Source organism: Chrysemys picta, chromosome 11 (assembly GCF_011386835.1).
Source record: "Chrysemys picta bellii isolate R12L10 chromosome 11, ASM1138683v2, whole genome shotgun sequence".
Taxonomy (NCBI): Eukaryota; Metazoa; Chordata; order Testudines; family Emydidae; genus Chrysemys; species Chrysemys picta.
In genome coordinates, this window is record NC_088801.1 from 13,879,151 (window position 1) to 13,896,936 (window position 17,786).

The window sequence follows — 17,786 nt, forward strand, 5'->3', positions numbered from 1 at the left end:
CAGGACGAAACCGAGCTCGGCCCACACCAATCCCCCCCCGCGGGAGGCGGGCTCAGGGGCGCCTCACGGCCAATCACTAAAGGAGGCTCGTGGTCAGAACGCCTGACGCCAATCCAGGAACAGCGAAGAGCGAGGCAGAGCGAGACTTGCGCCCAATCACACGGAGCAGTGAAGGCAGGCGCGAGGAGGGGGTGGGATAGAGTCTCGTGCGGCCAATCGCGGAGCCTTGCGCGTTGAGAGAGGCCCCGCCCTTACGTCGGAAAGTGCGGAGGCAAGGGAGTCACGTGACACTGTCGGATGGCGTGAGGGTGGTGAAGCCGGAAGTGCCCGGGCAGAGCGTCGCAGTAAGAGTTGAGGGGGGGGTAGTGTCTGCTTGATGGGCGGGGCCGGGCCGGGCCAGGGGGCGAGGGAGCGCGAGCTCAGGGGAGTGTGGCGGTTGGCGGGCCTGTGGTGGGGGTGGGGAAGAGGGGGCAGTGGGGGTGGCTGTAGTATAACCTCCAGCCCCTAGGGGGTGCTGTGTGTCACATGGTCCGCCGTGGGGGCGGGGCAAACACGTCTCTCCAGGGAAGCGCGGTGGCCAGTCTGAGTCTGGAGTAGACGCCTGAGGTGCTTGCAGTGACACCGCAGCCTGCCGGTGGGAGGAGTACAGGCCGTGGGGCCAGCCCCACTGGTGCCACAGGTGGGCAGCAAAGGTTGCAGGCTCGATGGCATGAGGCATTTCAGTGCCCCCGGAAGCTCAGCTGTGCCAGGGCCGGCAGACGGCAAGACACTGCTGTGAACACCACCTGGAGCCTGGAGACGTCCCGATGTCGTCTTTCATGTCTGCTCCGGGGAAGGCCGGCAGAGCATAACTTTAAATCCATTGCCTTTAATGACCACAGTCACAAAGATAATGATGAAAGAGTTCTGGCAGTGCTTGACGCCTACTTTATACCTCGGAGAATTGCGGGGTATGAAAGGGTGCGTTTTTGCCAAAGAAGTCAAGAACGAGGGAAATCTGTTGAATCTTTTATAACAGTTTTGCATGCCTTGGCAGAAAGCTCTGATTTGAAGGCTATAAAACATGAAAATATCAGCGGTAGACTGGTTATTGGTCTTATAGATAAAAGCATCTCACAGCCGCCATAATTAAAGACCAATTTGACCTTGTACACAGGCTAACTACAAAACCTTTCAGACTAAATGCACAACATATGGAAAAAGTCATAGCCCATGAGATGTGTGTTCAGCCAGAGGTGCAAGGTATAACAAATACACAAAATATGGACATTTTGCCGGCGTTTGCTGCACTGGGGCAGTCAAGAGGCATTGTTTCTGGGATCTATCAAGTGCGATGATAGAGCCTGCCTATTCATGGAAAGACCATTGAGTTAAAAATTGACTTAGGAGCAAATGTGAAAGTCATACCAGAAGGGATGTATAATCACCTTGAAGTCCTCCCAGAGCTGAAATCGCTTGACACAATCCTGACTAGCCCTGGAGGTATTGTGAAGTGCATGGACCAGTTCACCATAGAAACAACTTACAAAGACAAAAGCTTTGCATTCAGAATGTATATGATCAAAGACCAAACACCAACAACCTTCTCAGCTGCAGCATAGAAGCCATGATGGGCCTAATTAGAAAAGTGGCAGAACTTCTTGGAGTATTTGGTATTGGAGTTTTGGTAGGAGTCTGAGTATAAATAACCTTAAGAGGCAGTGTTGAAACATATATTGTACGTACGCCTCTGAGGATTCCTATCGTGTTGTTTAATAAAGGGGAAATTGAGTTAAAGAGAATAGAATAGATTGGCTTAATCGAGAAAATCTTTGAGTCAACATCATGATGTGCCCAGTGGTACCAATTATAAAGAGAAATGGAAAAATACAAAACTTTGTGTAGGGCCTTATGAAATCTGCATTAATGAGAACACGGATGGAATCATGAAATTAAAACATAACATGAAATCTGGGCTCTTACTGGCATTAGGACCACAGTGGCAGGCAGGCAGGGCGGGCTGCATGGCTGAGCTACGTGCAGCCACTGGAGGTAAGAGAGCAGTGGTGTGGGGAGGAGGTGCAGGTGGCTAGGGCCACAAGGGATTGCAGGGGTTAGGGGAGAAGGGTCAGCATGTGGGATTTAAGGGCAGCTTCTGAGAACTCAGTTCCTTGCTGTGTCAGTTCCTCTGGGACATTGGCATCACATTAGGGAGAAGCCGAAATTCCCTCAAGACGCTCTGTCAATAAAAGTATCCACTGCGCAAGTGAACATAGGTTCATTTGAAAGAACCTCTTCATGCTCCTTTACAGAGGCAACATGTAGCTGTGGCTAGTGAGGGGACACAAATGAAAGGTTCTCAGGAAGCCCAGCAGTGAGGAGGCAGTAGAACTCTCCCTATGTCCCTGCATTGTGGGGAGGAAGGAAACAGAAGGGTGGCTGGCTGCCGGCTGAGCAGCAAGGACATAAAGAATAAGTATCTCCATGTGAATGTTGCAGAATTAACAACACAAAGTATCTTTAATAACAACACCTCTACCAGGCAGATGTTGGAAGAGACTAGTTGCAGATTTATGCAAATTCAGAAGACACAAATTACCTGGTCATAGTGGACTATTTTCTTAGCTACATATAAATAAGGTACTTGAAAAACCTAACGTCTTGCAGTGTTATCAAGAAACCGAGGGTACGTCTATACTTACCTCCGGGTCTGGCGGTAAGCAATCGATCTTCTGGGATCGATTTATCGCGTCTTGTCTAGATGCGATAAATCGATCCCGGAAGTGCTTGCCGTCGACGCCGGTACTCCTGCTCTGCGAGAGGAGTACGCGGAGTCGACGGGGGAGCCTGCCTGCCGCGTGTGGACCCGCAGTAAGTTCGAACTAAGATAATTTGACTTCAGCTACGTGAATAACGTAGCTGAAGTTGCGTATCTTAGTTCGAAGTGGGGGGTTAGTGTGGACCAGCCCTGAAGTGCGCTTTTGCTCATTTCAGTTTTCCAGAACAACTAGTGATGGACAATGGACCACAGTTCACTGCAGTGGAATTCAAGTAATTCCAAATGAAATATGATTTTGACCATATTACTAGCAGTCCACATTACCCACAAGTGAATGGAGAGGCTGAGAGGGCTAACAGACATCCAGGAAAATCCTACAACAGGAAGGTTCATTTGTTGATCTTCTGAGCTACAGATCAATATTGATAGCAGCCACTGGTACAGCACAACTCCTGATGGAAAGACAACCCAGAACTACTGTTCCAACTTTGGAAAAGAATCTACAGTAGAACCTCAGAGTTATGAACGCCAGAGTTACGTACTGACCCGTCAACCACACACCTCATTTGGAACCGAAAGTACACAATCAGGCGTAACAGAGACAAACAAACAAAAAAGTAAATACAGTACAGTATTAAATGTAAACTACTAAAAAATTAAAGGGAAAGCAGCATTTTTCTTCTGCATAGTAAAGTTTCAAAGCTTTATTGAGTCAATGCTCAGTTGTAAACTTTTGAAAGAACAACCATAATATTTTGTTCAGAGTTATGAATGTTTCAGAGTTACAAACAACCTCCATTCCCGAGGTGTTCGTAAGTCTGAGGTTCTACTGTATCTCCAAAGTGACCAGATGTGAAGATAGTAGCCAAACTGGATAAAAAGACAAAAAGAGTTTATGAACACTTTTATAGCAGACGTCATTCAGAGAACTGCCAGATCTGGAACCTGGTGACTGTGTTTGTGTCAAACTGGATGGAGAAAAAGGATTGGCAACCCAGCTGTTGTAAAGAAAAAGAATTTGTTGTCCAGACCATATGTGATTGAGACGGACAGTGGAGAGTTCAACAGAAACTGTCGACATTTCAGTTTGTTTCTCAGAAGGAACAATCAACAGAACAAACTCTACAGATGGTTCATGCAGAACAAGAAGATGACCACTCAAAAATTCTAAACTGATCAGATACAATCACTGCAACTAATAGACAACCAGATGACCAAGTTGTTACTTGTTAGTGTTGTGTAATTAGAAAACCAGTATGACTCGGAGAAACTGAACTTTAGAGATAGTATGATAGTGTAACTTTTATAAATGGTAGGAATGTAAAACTTAAAATGGGAGATGTTAATGGAATGTTAAACTGTATTCTACTATTCAGCCACTACGTGGCACTGTGTGTAAAATGCCTTTCCTGAGATGCTAACAGTAATACTCAGAAGTGCTTTAAAGCAGTGTTTCTCAAGGACTGGTCTGTGAACTGGTGCCAGTCCTTGAGCTCTCCCTGACACAGTTTAGGAAGGCAGCAAGCCAGTCCCTGATATCAAAGAGTTTGAGAAACACTGCATTAAAATATCTTTAAGAGAACATATTACTTTGCTTGTATCTCCATGATGGAAGTTCTGTAGCCAGGGGGAGAGCTTTCCTGGCGATAAAAAATATCCCACCCGAACGAGTGGTGGTAGCTTTGCTCCCGGCGATAAAGCGCTGTCTATACTGGCGCTTTTCAGCACTAAAACTTTTGTCGCTTGGGGGGGGTGTTTTTTCACGCCTCTGAATGATTAAATTTTTAGCGCTGAAAGTGGCAGTGTACACATAGCCTTAATCTGGTATAGAAGCCTGACCTACTAGTAGCAGCCCTACAAGCTACTGTGTACAAGGAGTACATAACTAGGGTGACCAGATGTCCCGTTTTTATAGGGACAGTCCCATTTTGGGGGACTTCTTCTTATATAGGCGCCTATTACCCCCCACCCCCTGTCCCGTTTTTTCACAGTTGCTGTCTGGTCACCCTATACATAACAGTGACAAAGCAGGTCGGGGGGTGAGGGGTGGGAGGCTGCCTGTAGCAAATTGGAGGCTGCCTGAAGTGGGCGTGCGGGAGGGATGAACGGCAGTTGGGGTGTGTGTGAGGGGTAGGGGGCTGCCTGTGGCAGGTATGGGGGGGTGAGGGGCAGGGGACTGTCCGTAGTGGGGAGGATGAAGGACAGGGGGCTATCTGTAGCGGACACCTGGGTGTGAGGCAGGGGGATGCACTATGAGGGAATTTTCGGTGAACTGTCACTTGGAGTCCTCATCCATTCTTGGGCTCTTTGATGAGAAACAGAAAAGGGATTCCCTGACCTTTGGTTTCCTTTACACTGTGGGGCAGGGCTTTAGTGCAAAGCTCTTTAGTTAGCCTTGGTGATCTTATGTCTGTCTTGGATATGGAAGAAATATCTAAGCTCAAGTCCAGGAATGATTTGGTTCTTACAGAGAACAATTAACCATCAGTATGTCTGCATTGGACAGTTCGCTGGTTTTCTGGGCTGCACTTTCTGTGTCATGCCTCCTGAGAAGTGCAGCACAGAATCTGGCCCATCTCACTATTAGATCAGTCTAAGATATCAGCATTTCCTCATCTAGGTGCTGAATGCTAAACTCTGTGGCTTCTCTTCCTCTCCACCTTAGAATCTGCTTCCCCCAAGATGATCTTACGTAGTTCTGGGGGTAGAGTGCGTTCAGAACCCAGCAGGGTCCTTCTCTGTGCTAAGGGTCTTTCAACTTTCGGTCCTGTGTGGAGAAGGACTAGGATAATGTTCACCTCTTTTTAGCATAATTAAAAAAACCCTCTTTTCAGATACAAAAGAATGTGGTTTTGTATGTACATGTTATATAAAAGAGATACTGATGTAATGTGTTTTAACTTGATTATTGTGCTTCAGGCATAGAACTTGGGTCAAAAACTTTAAATGTGACCCCTCCCCCCACCTGCAAAAGTTAGGTAAAGTCAGGGGACAGAAGGATCTCCCTCCAAACAAAAATGGAAGTGAAGCCCTGTGAATGACTTAAAAGAAGGATAGCTCAGGAGTTTAGTACACTAGCTTGGGACTTGGGAGATTTGTGCCTCAGTTCCCCATTGGATAAATAGCACTTTCCTAGCTCATAGGAGTGTTGTGAGCATAAATGCATTAAAGATTGTGAGGTGCTCAGATACTACGGTAATCGGGATCATATAAGTACGATTGATTGATAAAGACTAAATAAACAATTTAAAACCTTTCAGATACACAAGTCTCTTAGTTATTGCAGAGCAACAAATACATAAGGAATCAGTACGTAAGAGACAAATAGAATGAGCAAGAGAGAGCGAAAATATTGTGCAGATAGTTGGAGATAACTGCAAAGGCAGCTGAAATGTAGCTCTGTGCTAAAGACAAACTTCCTGGCACTGAAGCTGTGGCCCAGTGTCATTGTTGCAGAAAGCTAATGAACTAACGGAAATGGAGGAAGTGGAAGAGCATCTACCACTGAAAACTGGGGATATTATCAGTGGTAGGAAACAGCTCTGCTGGCTAGAGACACAGGAAATTGACTATGAAGGTGCTGAACTAAAATCTCTGTCTGACTTTGCTTAAAGGGGGAGAGGGGGAGAAAAGCAGACTTAAGCCAAAAAAAAAAAAAAAAAAAAACAACCACCTACCAGTCTATATTCTGCTTTCAGTTACAGAGGTGTAACCCCAGAGGGAGTTACTCTGGATTTATACTAGTGTAAATGAGAGGAGAATTTTGCCCCCTAATTCCTACAAAAATGACGTTATCTCCATCACCATTATTTTGTTGGATTTAATTTTAATTTGTTATACAATGTAAAGACGAGCCTTAGGTGGTAGCACAGGCATTTTTCTATATGGTGTGTCTGTGCGATATTGATGTATTATAAATAAGCTTTTATTTTTGTTTATGGTGTCCAATTCTATCCTTTGGCTCATAGAGGACGGGCAGACTTTTCAGTGACTTGGACTTACAAATAAATTAAAAGCAAAACATGTCTCACACAGCTTTAAACCATTTTTCTGCAATCTTTTTTTTTCTTCTTAATATAGGGCCTGACCCTGTGGCTCGTTCCTGGAGCTGCTGCTGTTCTCAGTGGGAGTTCTGTACATGGAACAACTGCAGAACTGGGCCATCTGACATACAGAGTCAAATTCTACCCTTAAATTCTGGACAATCCTATGTCAGTGAGGAGGCTATGGCTCTGCTCTTGCGCCCATCGTAGTCATGGCGAAAGGGGTACAGAATTGGGCCTGAAGTGAGGCACAGTATATTTAAAAGTTTGTAAATTTTTAACTCTTTGGGACTGTCAGACTAATGCACCTGCACCTAGTTCTTTTAGCTGTTATATTTGTACAAAGAGAGAACTCAGTAATTACTCTCTTTAATATCTTCTAGGGTGCTTGCAGTTAATTCACATGTCATCAGAAAACTCAACCATTACTGTTCGCCTGGTTCGCTCCTTTGAGCACCGTAATTTCAGACCTGTGGTGTATCATGGAGTTAATTTGGACCAGACTGTAAAGCAATTCATTACATTTGTAAAGAATGGTAAGGCACTGTTATTCTTACACACTTATTTGGTCCCTGTACTTTGCTGTCTGTGCGTAAGCAGGTGTAGAGGAGCAAATTAATGGGAAAACTCTTGTGGCTCCATTAAAGCTGCCAGCTCCACATGTTCCCCCTTTGGGCTACTGGGGATGGAGGGGGCTGGGGAGCCAAGGATTCATGGGGGATTTGGCTCTTGATCCCACAGAGGATGTCCAACTACATGTAGGCATTACCTCCCTCTGCCCTGCACTGGAAATCCCCATGATCAGTCATGGCAGTGCTGTGCTGCCGTTCGCTCACTGCCCCAAGCTGCATGGGCTGCATTGTTGGGCAGCTACTCAAAAAGCATTAGGGACGTATGCCATCTAGTGAATCTTTGGTCACTGTTTCTACATGACTAGGGGCTACACCAATATTTGTGTGCAGAGAGGGAAAGCAAAGTGGGTCTCAGTTGAATGGGGAGGAAGTGTTCTGCGTAGTTATTTTCAATGATGGAAGGTACCACTATATGAGTGTGTTCTCTGGGATGTTTTCTTCTAGGCTGAGTATTGTCAGCCAGAAATGCACACAGGCACTCAGCACCTCTTGGAGTTGCTCAACACCAAGCCCATAGAGGGGCTAATTTTCAGCAGTGTGGTTTTCTTTGGGGAGCTGGTTAGCAGACTAGTCTTCCACATCCAATTCATTTGTGTGTCAATTGTTTGGGTGCAATTTGCAAATGGGGATGCACGACTTCTGCCCCTATGAAAATGTTAATAGGATACACATGACAGTAGAGCTATGGAGGATCAGACTCCAAGGGTCTGATCCTGCACACCTTTCCTGAACATTATACATGTGGGTAGTCCCACTGAAGTCAATGGGGCCAGTCACACAAGTAAAGTGTACCAGAGAATTTGTAGGACCTGGGCTCAGATTTGTACCGGTTGCTCTTCAACTTTTGATGTTAAGACAAGTTTCCTGATTTGAGATTTATTTTAAACTTCAAATTCAGAGTGAAAGCTTCATGACGTAATCATTTAAAAATATAAAAAGAAAATTGTTGCAATCCTTTTCATGTAGTCTCTTTATTTTTAATAGATGTGTCTTTAAGAACAGGACTTCCACCTCCCTTTAAAAAATACAAATATGGTATGTGATTTTTTTCTTATTCTTTAAGAAATGTGTGTACAGTATGTTATACCAATTCTCACGTGATTTAACTGCATTACAGTTATTTCCATCTAAATATAGTAAGTCAGGACTAGTCTCCTGAAAGGAGCTGTGACACACACACACTCATACTTTGGCAGCTGCTTTCAGGAAACAACTAGTCAAGCTAATGGTTAATTTGGCACGGCCCTATTGCGAATGTCGTACACACACCATTAACTTTACATCATGTGTCTACAAAACCCAACGATTATTATGAACTTCTGTATTCACTTCAGAATTAGGCAGCACATTACACATTCTGCTGCTAATTGGCAAAGGCATTTTGGGATATTAATTTTTTATCATTTTTGTAAGTGCCTTTTAAACTCTGTTCCCATTCTGCAGAGCAGCTTGTGACCCACAGTACTTTGAAATCACAGTCCTCTTCGTGGTTATGCATTTCAATACCCGGCTACTAATTGTGAGGTCACAAGGGATGGCCAAGAAGGAGCTAAAGGCACCGAGTGGAAAATATTTAGATTTATGTACTTAAAGAATTTACATAATATTAAACAAGACGAGGAGGAGGAAAACACGTCTAAAGTAAATAGGAAACCTCCTAAATGTAAGCTTGGGATGAAATGAAATGGAATGAAATAGCCTGGGGTAAGATTTAAATCTGATTCTGTGCTCTAATGATTGTTGCAAGTAATGCTGCTCACATGCAAGTTTCCTTGGTGTAAGGAGGTGGAGAGTATCATACTTTGAATAGAACATGCTCCAGATTTATCCCTTTTCTGGGATTTGGCTTTAATTATGCTGTTTGGTGACTAGAGCAAAAGTGGTGCAATGGAGGACAGCAGGGTCATGCAGTTATACAGCATAAAGAATAACTCAAATGACAATAGAACACTTTCCCTGAGACATAAACCTCTCCCAAGATGAACTGTTCCAGGGGTTTCCTTACAGATGCCTCTCTGCCATCAATGCCATTCCCACCTCCCTCTGTCCAAGGTGGAGTTAGCAAACCACATCTACCACACTGATGAAGCATCTCCCTGAGTGGGGCGCACATATAATTCCTGTGAATGGTGCTGGGAATTACACGCCTATATCAAGAGACTAAACTGGCATAGTATCAGAGGGGTAGCCATGTTAGTCTGAATCTGTAAAAAGCAACAGAGGGTCCTGTGGCACCTTTAAGACTAACAGAAGTACTGGGAGCATAAGCTTTCGTGGGTAAGAACCTCACTTCTTCAGATGCAAGTGCATAAGTGAGGTTCTTACCTACGAAAAGCTTATGCTCCCAATACTTCTGTTAGTCTCAAAGGTGCCACAGGACCCTCTGTTGCTTTAAACTGGCATAGGGCCTGATTCTTCATTCACACTGATGGGGAATCAGGAGGTGCAAAATGGGAGCAAGTGGGAAATGTATCGGGGATTAGAGTTTAATTTGTTAATGTCTCTATCTTCAACTTGTTTCTCTGAATTTAGAGGACAGATGTGAATATTGAATTATTTACAATTCCAGAGATTTGAAACATCTGTCTCTGGAGTGCCATTCTTCCCTTTTGTGGCAAATGAAGGAGACCTGTGCTATCATTTTATTCTTTATGCTGTGATATACCTGCATGTCCATGCACAATTTTTGGTCTAGTCACAACACATGGCATCAGGGGAGATTTGCTGTGCGCATGTGCTTGTGGACATGTGGCTAATTGCTATTCAGAGGACTGAACAAAATACTGTACAATCAAGGGAACAGAACTACGCTAGGGCAGCAGTTTGATTCCTGATACACGAGCTCAGTCTTAGCCTCTCAGCCGTAGGTGCCAGTTATGCTGAGTTTGCATGTAAGGAATCCAAACCGAGCTCCTGATCTTTCCTCTGAGCCCTACCCTCTCTCTTTCATTTCTCTACCATGGTGGTGGGTAGCACCACCATCCTCCTCATCACACAGGCCTTTAATCTGGGCTTCTCCTGTAACTCTGCCTTCTTTTGGTTCTCTCAGCCCATCACTGTACAAATCTTGCTGCTTCTTCTTGGCCAGCATCATAAAGGGCCAACCTTATCCCCGCTCTGACTCATCCCATCTAGACCCTGATTGCCCCTCACCTTGACTTACACGTTTCTTTGTATTACTGTAGCATCTAGGAGCCCCAGTCATGGACCCTGACCACATTTTGCTAGGCGGTGCCTGCCCCAAAGAGCTTCCAGTCTAAGTTGTGCAACTTCCACCAGTCTGGCTCGTCTGTTGCTGCCTCATTTCCTCAGATTCATTAAAAATGCTGCCGTCAAACTCATCTTCTTGGTGCTTCACTTGGACTAAGGCCCCCTCCTCTTTGTCTCTCCATTGGCTCAACCTTCTCCATTGCATCATACCTAAAATTCTTGTTCTCACTGTCAGAACCCTTCACAGTTTAGTTTCTTCCTGTCTGTCCATCCTGTCATCTTACTGTTAAGTTGACTGTGCCTGCATGGCACCTACAATGTCAGCCTTGGTCGCCCACTTGTCTGCTTCTTTCCCTTTTGCACCTTTTCCTGTGCATATGAGGCAATATGAGGAAAGTTCCACAAAGCCACCTTATTATCCTCCTTCGAATCCCTCCTTAAAACGCACCTCTACCATGTTTCCCACAGAGAACTGTCATCTGATAATGGCTGGGCAGGTAGCAAGCTGTGATTTCTGCTTCTGATTGGCTTACTACATCTACAAATTGTGCAGACAGCTAGTCTGTACTAAAGCATCCCATTATTTTTACTTCATTCCCTCCATCCTTTTCTTTGTCTGACACGTGTCACATTTTGTCTTTTAGATTGTAAACACTTTGGGGCAGGGACTGTCATTTACCACATGTTGGTACAGTTCCTAGCACAATGGAAACCCAATCTGGTGGAGTCCTCTAGGCCCTACACCCAATACAAATAATACAAAGAATTGTCATTGGAGTTCAGTACAGTTTAGTATCTCATGACAGTGTTTTATATCAACTGTCACAAAAGGCCTGTTACGAGGAACACCAGGTAACATTTATTTATGTGCTCAAGTGAGATTAGTTTGGGGTTAGCAAAAGCAAATGGGAGGAGGTGAGGCTTTAGCCCGGATTTGAAGAGGCTGATATTTTATCTACATGGTGGGGTTGGAACAGCCTCTCCTTCATAGGGCAAATGGTTAAATGCAAAAATTTCCGTGGTCAGTGGTGGAGCTGTGAACAGATAAAATCAAAAGTGACTCAGAGACTGAATGGGTAAGTAAGAAGTCAGCTCAGAGAATGGGGATGTGAAGTTGTACTAGGATTTGAAAACCAGTAGGCCGCTCTTGGACTCCATTCATTGGGAGTATAGAGCTGGCTGAGGTTAGTAAAGGTCATTGATAGCTCGCATGTTCACTTCCTAGAGATGAAAGCTTAGTATGTTTTCAGTGTGATTATGTGGTCTTCTTGCAGTAATTCTAAGTAATGGTAAGATTCCAGTAAGTGTTGTTTAATGCATGTCTTGCTTCTAAGATATATGGATAGTACTGCAACTGGCACTGTATGCTGAATCTTTAGTGACCTTTGCACTGGGAGAGCAAGGCAATCCAAAGCTCCTTAAATGCTATGAATAAAATGTACAAAATGGGCCGAAGCTGTGTGTATGTTCATGGATTAAAGCCTTGGATTAAACCTCTAATTGAGAATGTGATCTTTATTGTACCAGAGCTCTGAATACTCAGTCACACCAATTTGAAAGTTACTCTAGTCCACATTCTCTCCCGCCCCACCCCCCGACTTACAAGTGGGTAAATAGCATCAAGTTTCTAGCTCCTTTGCTGAAAAAGCACACACGTGTCCTATTTTGAGTTTGTTCAAACATAGATGTGTTGGAATTCTGTTTTAATATTAAAGTGCCTATATATGTAACAGTGGCATCCTTTTACTGACTCTGTTCCCTGTGTGTGCGTTCTGCCATCTCTGATTATTTTAGTGACAAAATTAAGTTGTTACTACTTTTTTCTCCTGCTAGCAGAGCAGAGCCAACACCGCCGTGGGAGAGCAAGTTGGGTTCGCTTTCTTCTTGTGCAGCATCAACAGATTTGTTTATTAAATTCCAGTTACCTTCCGTGCACCTGTGCAATCTCATTGAAGACCGATTGCAAGGGTATCACAGAGGGCATAGGATGAAGACAGTGGGATGGAGTAAATGTCCTTGAGACCCTAATTTGCGTGACAGAACTTCTAACACAGGTGGTAATACTCACGAAGAAAAGAACCTAGCTTGATTCTCAGATTTCAGGTTTGGATTGCAGGGCTAGCTGCTAGTGGAGAGAGTTTTGTTTTTCCCTTTTTGAACAGAGAACACTTGAAAATTCTCAAAGAGATGACAAACCTGGAACCCTCACAGTGCCATTGTCCAGTGTAATGAACCACATCTTAAGGGAAATTTTGTATTTTCTTCCAGATACGATGAAGATTATTCACCAAGCACATGGATCTAAGGTACATTTGCTATCTGTTCCTTTCCCCCCCCTTTTATGTGTGGATACAGCAAGATCTATGTACTTTTAGAGAACATAATGGCAGAGCTAATAAAACCTGCATTTATCTTTATATTCCTGTTTACTTATTTCTAGACCAATGAACTTGTAGTGAGTTTGGAGGATGATGACAAACTCATTTTAAAAGAAGACAGCACTTTGAAAGCAGCTGGAGTAGGTAGGAGTACCTTTATATTGACTGACAGAACTGATCATTATGCTTGTCATTATACTGATAACTGGCTGATTATGTTTGGATAGTCTGCTGAAAAGTAAATGCTATTCCTGATGCTCTTTACACTACCTGATAATTATCCAGGGAAGAAGGGGGGATAATGTACATTCACATCATTGGGCTGAGGGCGGCAGGTATGTGCACTCCAAATGCTCAGAATGCAAATTGTGATTTTTAGAAGGTATGCTTAGAATTCTGCTGTGGGTAATTTTAAATGATTGACAGATAAGATTAAGCAGACATAGTACTAAATAACCTATCAGTAACATTTAAACTGATGTTTTGGTTAGAAGTTTAAGTAGTGGAGCTAGTGTGGAATAATGAAATGAGATTAGGTTTGTTTAATGTGCAACACAATATTCAAATTGCTCAGGGCAGCACAAATAATATCGTTTAGAAGTGAGCTGAACATGACACGTGGTTAAAATCAACCTGAGTCCTTGCTTTCTGACAGAAGAATGCATATGGCCAGGGCCGGTACAAGGAAGTTTCGCGCCCTAGGCGAAACTTCCACCTTGCGCTCCCCGCCCCCTCGTCCCCCCCTGCGGCAGCTCCCCTCCCCGCCCTGAGGCTCCCCCGCCCCCGTGGCAGCTTCTCCCCCCGGGGAGCCGTGCGGCAGCTCCCCACCCCAGCTCACCTCTGCTCCGCCTCCTCCTCGAGCATGCCGCCCCCGCTCTAATTCTCCTCCCCTCCCAGGCTTGCGGTGCCAAACAGCTGATTGGCGCTGCAAGCCTGGGAGGCGGGGGGACCGTGCACTTGGAGAGGGGGCGTAGGAACGCTGTAAAAAAAAAAAAATTGGGGGCACCGCTTTTTGGCACCCCCAAATCTTGGCGCCCTAGGCAATCGCCTAGTTTGCCTAAATGGTAGCACCGGCCCTGTATACGGCGCATATCCTGTGCTAATAGTGTAAAGAAATGCCTATGTATGACAAATCTGATAGTCACTGGATGTCAATTTTGGCTCCATGCAAAAATGATTATGTGGCAGCAGAGCAGCTGAGACTTTGAGGCCCAATTCACAGGTTTTGAAACAGCACTGATTAGTTTAGAATGTCGCTTATTTAAATCTGGTGCACAACAATCTTACGCTCTGGGTGAAACATCACAGAGGAAGTTAGAAATAGAAGAACCCATTCAGCATTAGGCCACCTAGCCTCTCCCCAGCCAATGCAGGATTTCCCCCTACACAGTACTATTTAGCACTTTGTCTGATCTAGTTTAAAATCCTTCAATCAGTGGTGCTTCCTCCACTCCCCTTAGGAGACTATTATAAATCTTACCATTGGAAAAGATAAATGGAACATCAGAAAATACTCTTTTGATTTCATTCCTTTACTCCTGGTTAATCTCATTGGGCCACACTAATCAATTCCCCTGTTTCCTTGGTATTTACACCTGATACTTCTAGTTTCTCCCCCTTTCCTCTTCGCACAACACCCCTTATTCTATACTGTAATCTCTCTGAGGAGAAGACAGTCTCGTACTATATGTATCTATTGTGCCTAGCTCAATGGGCCTCTGATATAAGGCCTTATAGAGGACTGGGCATTACTGTATTATTAATAATAAAAGTCATTCTTTAGCCTTCCCTGCTATCCAAATCCTTTTAATCCAGATGAAAACCAGCTCTTTGGGAAGGAGGGTTATTGGCAGTCTGAAGACTTCAAAGTCTTGTAATTTAGTTAGTATATGCCTCGTTAGCATGAGTCTTACCTACCTAAGACTTGAGGTAGCATGGCCTAGATCAGTGGTTCCCAAACTTGTTCCGCCGCTTGTGCAGGGAAAGCCTCTGGCAGGCCAGGCCGGTTTGTGTACCTGCCGCGTCCGCAGGTTCGGCCGATCGCGGCTCCCAGTGGCCTCGGTTCGCTGCTCCAGGCCAATGGGAGCTGCTGGAAGTGGCGGCCAGTATGTCCCTCAGCCCGCGCTGCTTCCAGCAGCTCTCATTGGCCTGGAGCGGCGAACCGCGGCCTGTGGGAGGCGCAATCGGCTGAACCTGCGGACATGGCAGGTACACAAACCGGCCTGGCCCGCCAGGGGCTTTCCTACACAAGCAGCGGAACAAGTTTGGGAACCACTGGCCTAGAGGTCTATGCAAGGGGCTGGGAAACAGTGGCAGATATTTGTTTAGAGCTGCCCTCCTCCAGTGATGTCCTTCTTCAAGACAGTATTGATGAATGATTGTACATTCCTACCTTTGAAACAGGTACCATAGTCCTAGTGGTGGTATAACTTGATGCAATCTCAGTAAACTATCAGCACACCAGAGTAATCTTGTTCTGAAAACAAACTGCGATAAACTAGACTGTTTTTATTTCTCTGTATGTAGGGGAGGAGGGAATGGTTTAAGGATGGAAGAAAAGTAATTAAAACACTACCCCATAATTATTCAGGTTAGCTATATACTTACAACAAATGCTAACTGTGTCAATGCCTAACTGCTGTATGAGGTAGAATGAAGTTCTTGCTGTGTAATGAGGAATATCCTCTTACACTTGCCAAGTTTTGAGGTTTTAAAAGAGCAGATTTTGTGTTCTCATATACTAAAGTTTACCTCAGTGTGAAAAGCTCTCTTCCACTGACTTACAGAAGCAGAATAGTGTAGTAAGACCTTTGGCGACTCCTAATTTTTATCCATTCAGAGTAGATTTTTTTGCATTTCTGGTAAGTAATAAAAATGTAGCGAAAGCTCTTCGGGATAGGGACTGTTTCTGTTCTGTGTTTGTACAGTGTTTAGCACGATGGGGTCCAGGACTAGAGCTCCTAGGCGCTATGGTAATATAAAGAATAAACAAAATAAGTGATGCACAGTATCATGTGATATTAGTTCTGCCTTCATTGAAATCAATTGCAAATCTCCCATTAATAGCTTCTGTAAGTCAGTGGAAGAGAGCTTTTCCCACGGAGGTAAATTTTGGTATATGAGAACACAAAAACGGCATCAGTTAGGCATTGACGCAGTTAGCATTTGTTGTAAGCATATAGTTAACCTGAATATATAAAGAATTAACAAAATAAGTGATGCACAGTATCATGTGATATTAGTTCTGCCTTCATTGAAATCAATTGCAAATCTCCCATGAATAGATTCAGATGTTAAATACGTAGGCTGCACAACATTTGCTAGAAGCAAACACTAGAATTTCCCTTTTAAAAAAGCCAGGAGCCCAATCCTGCAAGGTACTGAGCACCCTCCTCAGCTCCAAAGGATTGATTTTAGCATTGGGCAGATTGGGCTGGAAAGATGTAAATTAGGAGGGTATTAGAGAAGCATCTTTAGGAAATCCTCTGTGGTGGTGATGATTATTACAGCTATTATCTAGTCAGCAAAGTTAATGTGTGCGTATTTCTAGAGCAAGGATGTATGTTAATAAAGTGTTCAGCATTCATTGCAAACAATCTTGTCAGTTTCCTAGTCAAGATTCTAAAACCTCTCCTGCTCCTTTGTATAAGACAGGCAGACTTCATTAAATTCAGGTTTAATTTAAAAAGCAAATGCAGAACTTATTGGCTCAGGACCTTAAAGAATTCCATGTTTAATAATTGTGAAGGTTTTCCATCAGATTTGTCTCCACTCTGAATTAGTAATGTTGCTGACTTATTGTTTTAGAAGAGGAAGTCCTTGACCTGCTGGGTTGAAAGAATTGTGACTGCTCTGAACCTTTGTGGGTCCTTTAGCTGTGCCATATCCCCTGTGAATAATTAGAGGTATTTGAAAGTATTGCTGGAGAAGCCAATTTGTGTCGTTCACTTTGCATATTGTTGAAGCCTTATGAATTAATCATTAGCAGGGCAAAAAATTAACTTCTTCAGACACATATTTTGATGGGCCATGAGGGAGAATGTAAAGTGATCTGTAAAATATTCTCCTAATCCTCTAAGTATTAAATTATTATACCTGCAGGCTAATTTCAGAAAAAAAGAGGTTTTTTCTCCCTCCTTAGCTGAATAATGGACTGGGGAAAAAACAAGCGTCGTTGTTTTCTAGGATTCTTAGAAAGAATAAATGTCCAATCTCGTAGGTTGCTGAATGCCATCCAAATTGTTTTGTAGCCGTTGGTGAAATTAGTCTTGAAGGTTTTTGTAGATGTTTGTTTACATTTACATGACAATGTTCTAGTTCTTTTTAACCAGACTAAAACACATGGTATTTGGGTCTAACGTAAAAACAAACAAGGTGGTGACTAGTGATTGCCTTTAACCAAAAAGGCACTGAATGCATTCTGAGGTTCTAATTAATGTTAATAGGCTGCTATGTGGTTAATACAATAAGCATATGCTTTTATTGGGTATGCTGAATATTTATTTTTTTATCCCTTTCAGCAGATGAAACTGAATTAGCGTTCTTCTGTGAAGAAGATTACAGAAACTACAAAGCTAATCCGGTTTCGGCCTGGTGACGATCCAAAGAGACTTGGATTTTTTTGTTTTCTCATACCCGTTTAAAACTCTCTTTTTCTGTTTAATGAGATTTTTTTTAAATCAATAAATCCTAGAGGATTGCCTCACAAATGCTGAAATTTCTTTATTATAGAAACTCATTTCTCTCAGGATGCTGAGATTCAGGG

The 17,786-nt window shown here is 43.6% G+C and overlaps 1 protein-coding gene across 10 annotated transcripts; it reads left to right on the plus strand.

The window, feature by feature from the left end:
• Window positions 1-111: 111 nt before the first annotated feature.
• C11H2orf76 (chromosome 11 C2orf76 homolog) lies at window positions 112-17,730 on the plus strand. 10 transcript variants are annotated; one of them, XR_010591535.1, is made up of 8 exons: window positions 112-344; window positions 6,839-7,025; window positions 7,185-7,337; window positions 8,418-8,468; window positions 12,912-12,949; window positions 13,084-13,165; window positions 16,829-16,926; window positions 17,542-17,730. XR_010591535.1 is itself a non-coding variant. In XM_005279856.5 (7 exons), exons 3-7 carry the CDS (start codon window positions 7,205-7,207, stop codon window positions 17,616-17,618), a joined length of 381 nt encoding a protein of 126 aa, XP_005279913.2. In that variant the 5' UTR covers window positions 112-344; window positions 6,839-7,066; window positions 7,185-7,204; the 3' UTR covers window positions 17,619-17,730. The 10 variants fall into 10 exon arrangements, 8 of the variants coding, with proteins under 8 accessions (XP_005279913.2, XP_023960598.2, XP_005279915.1 ...); XR_010591536.1 differs by having other exon boundaries at window positions 17,545-17,730; XM_005279856.5 differs by lacking the exon at window positions 16,829-16,926 and having other exon boundaries at window positions 6,839-7,066.
• Window positions 17,731-17,786: the final 56 nt, after the last annotated feature.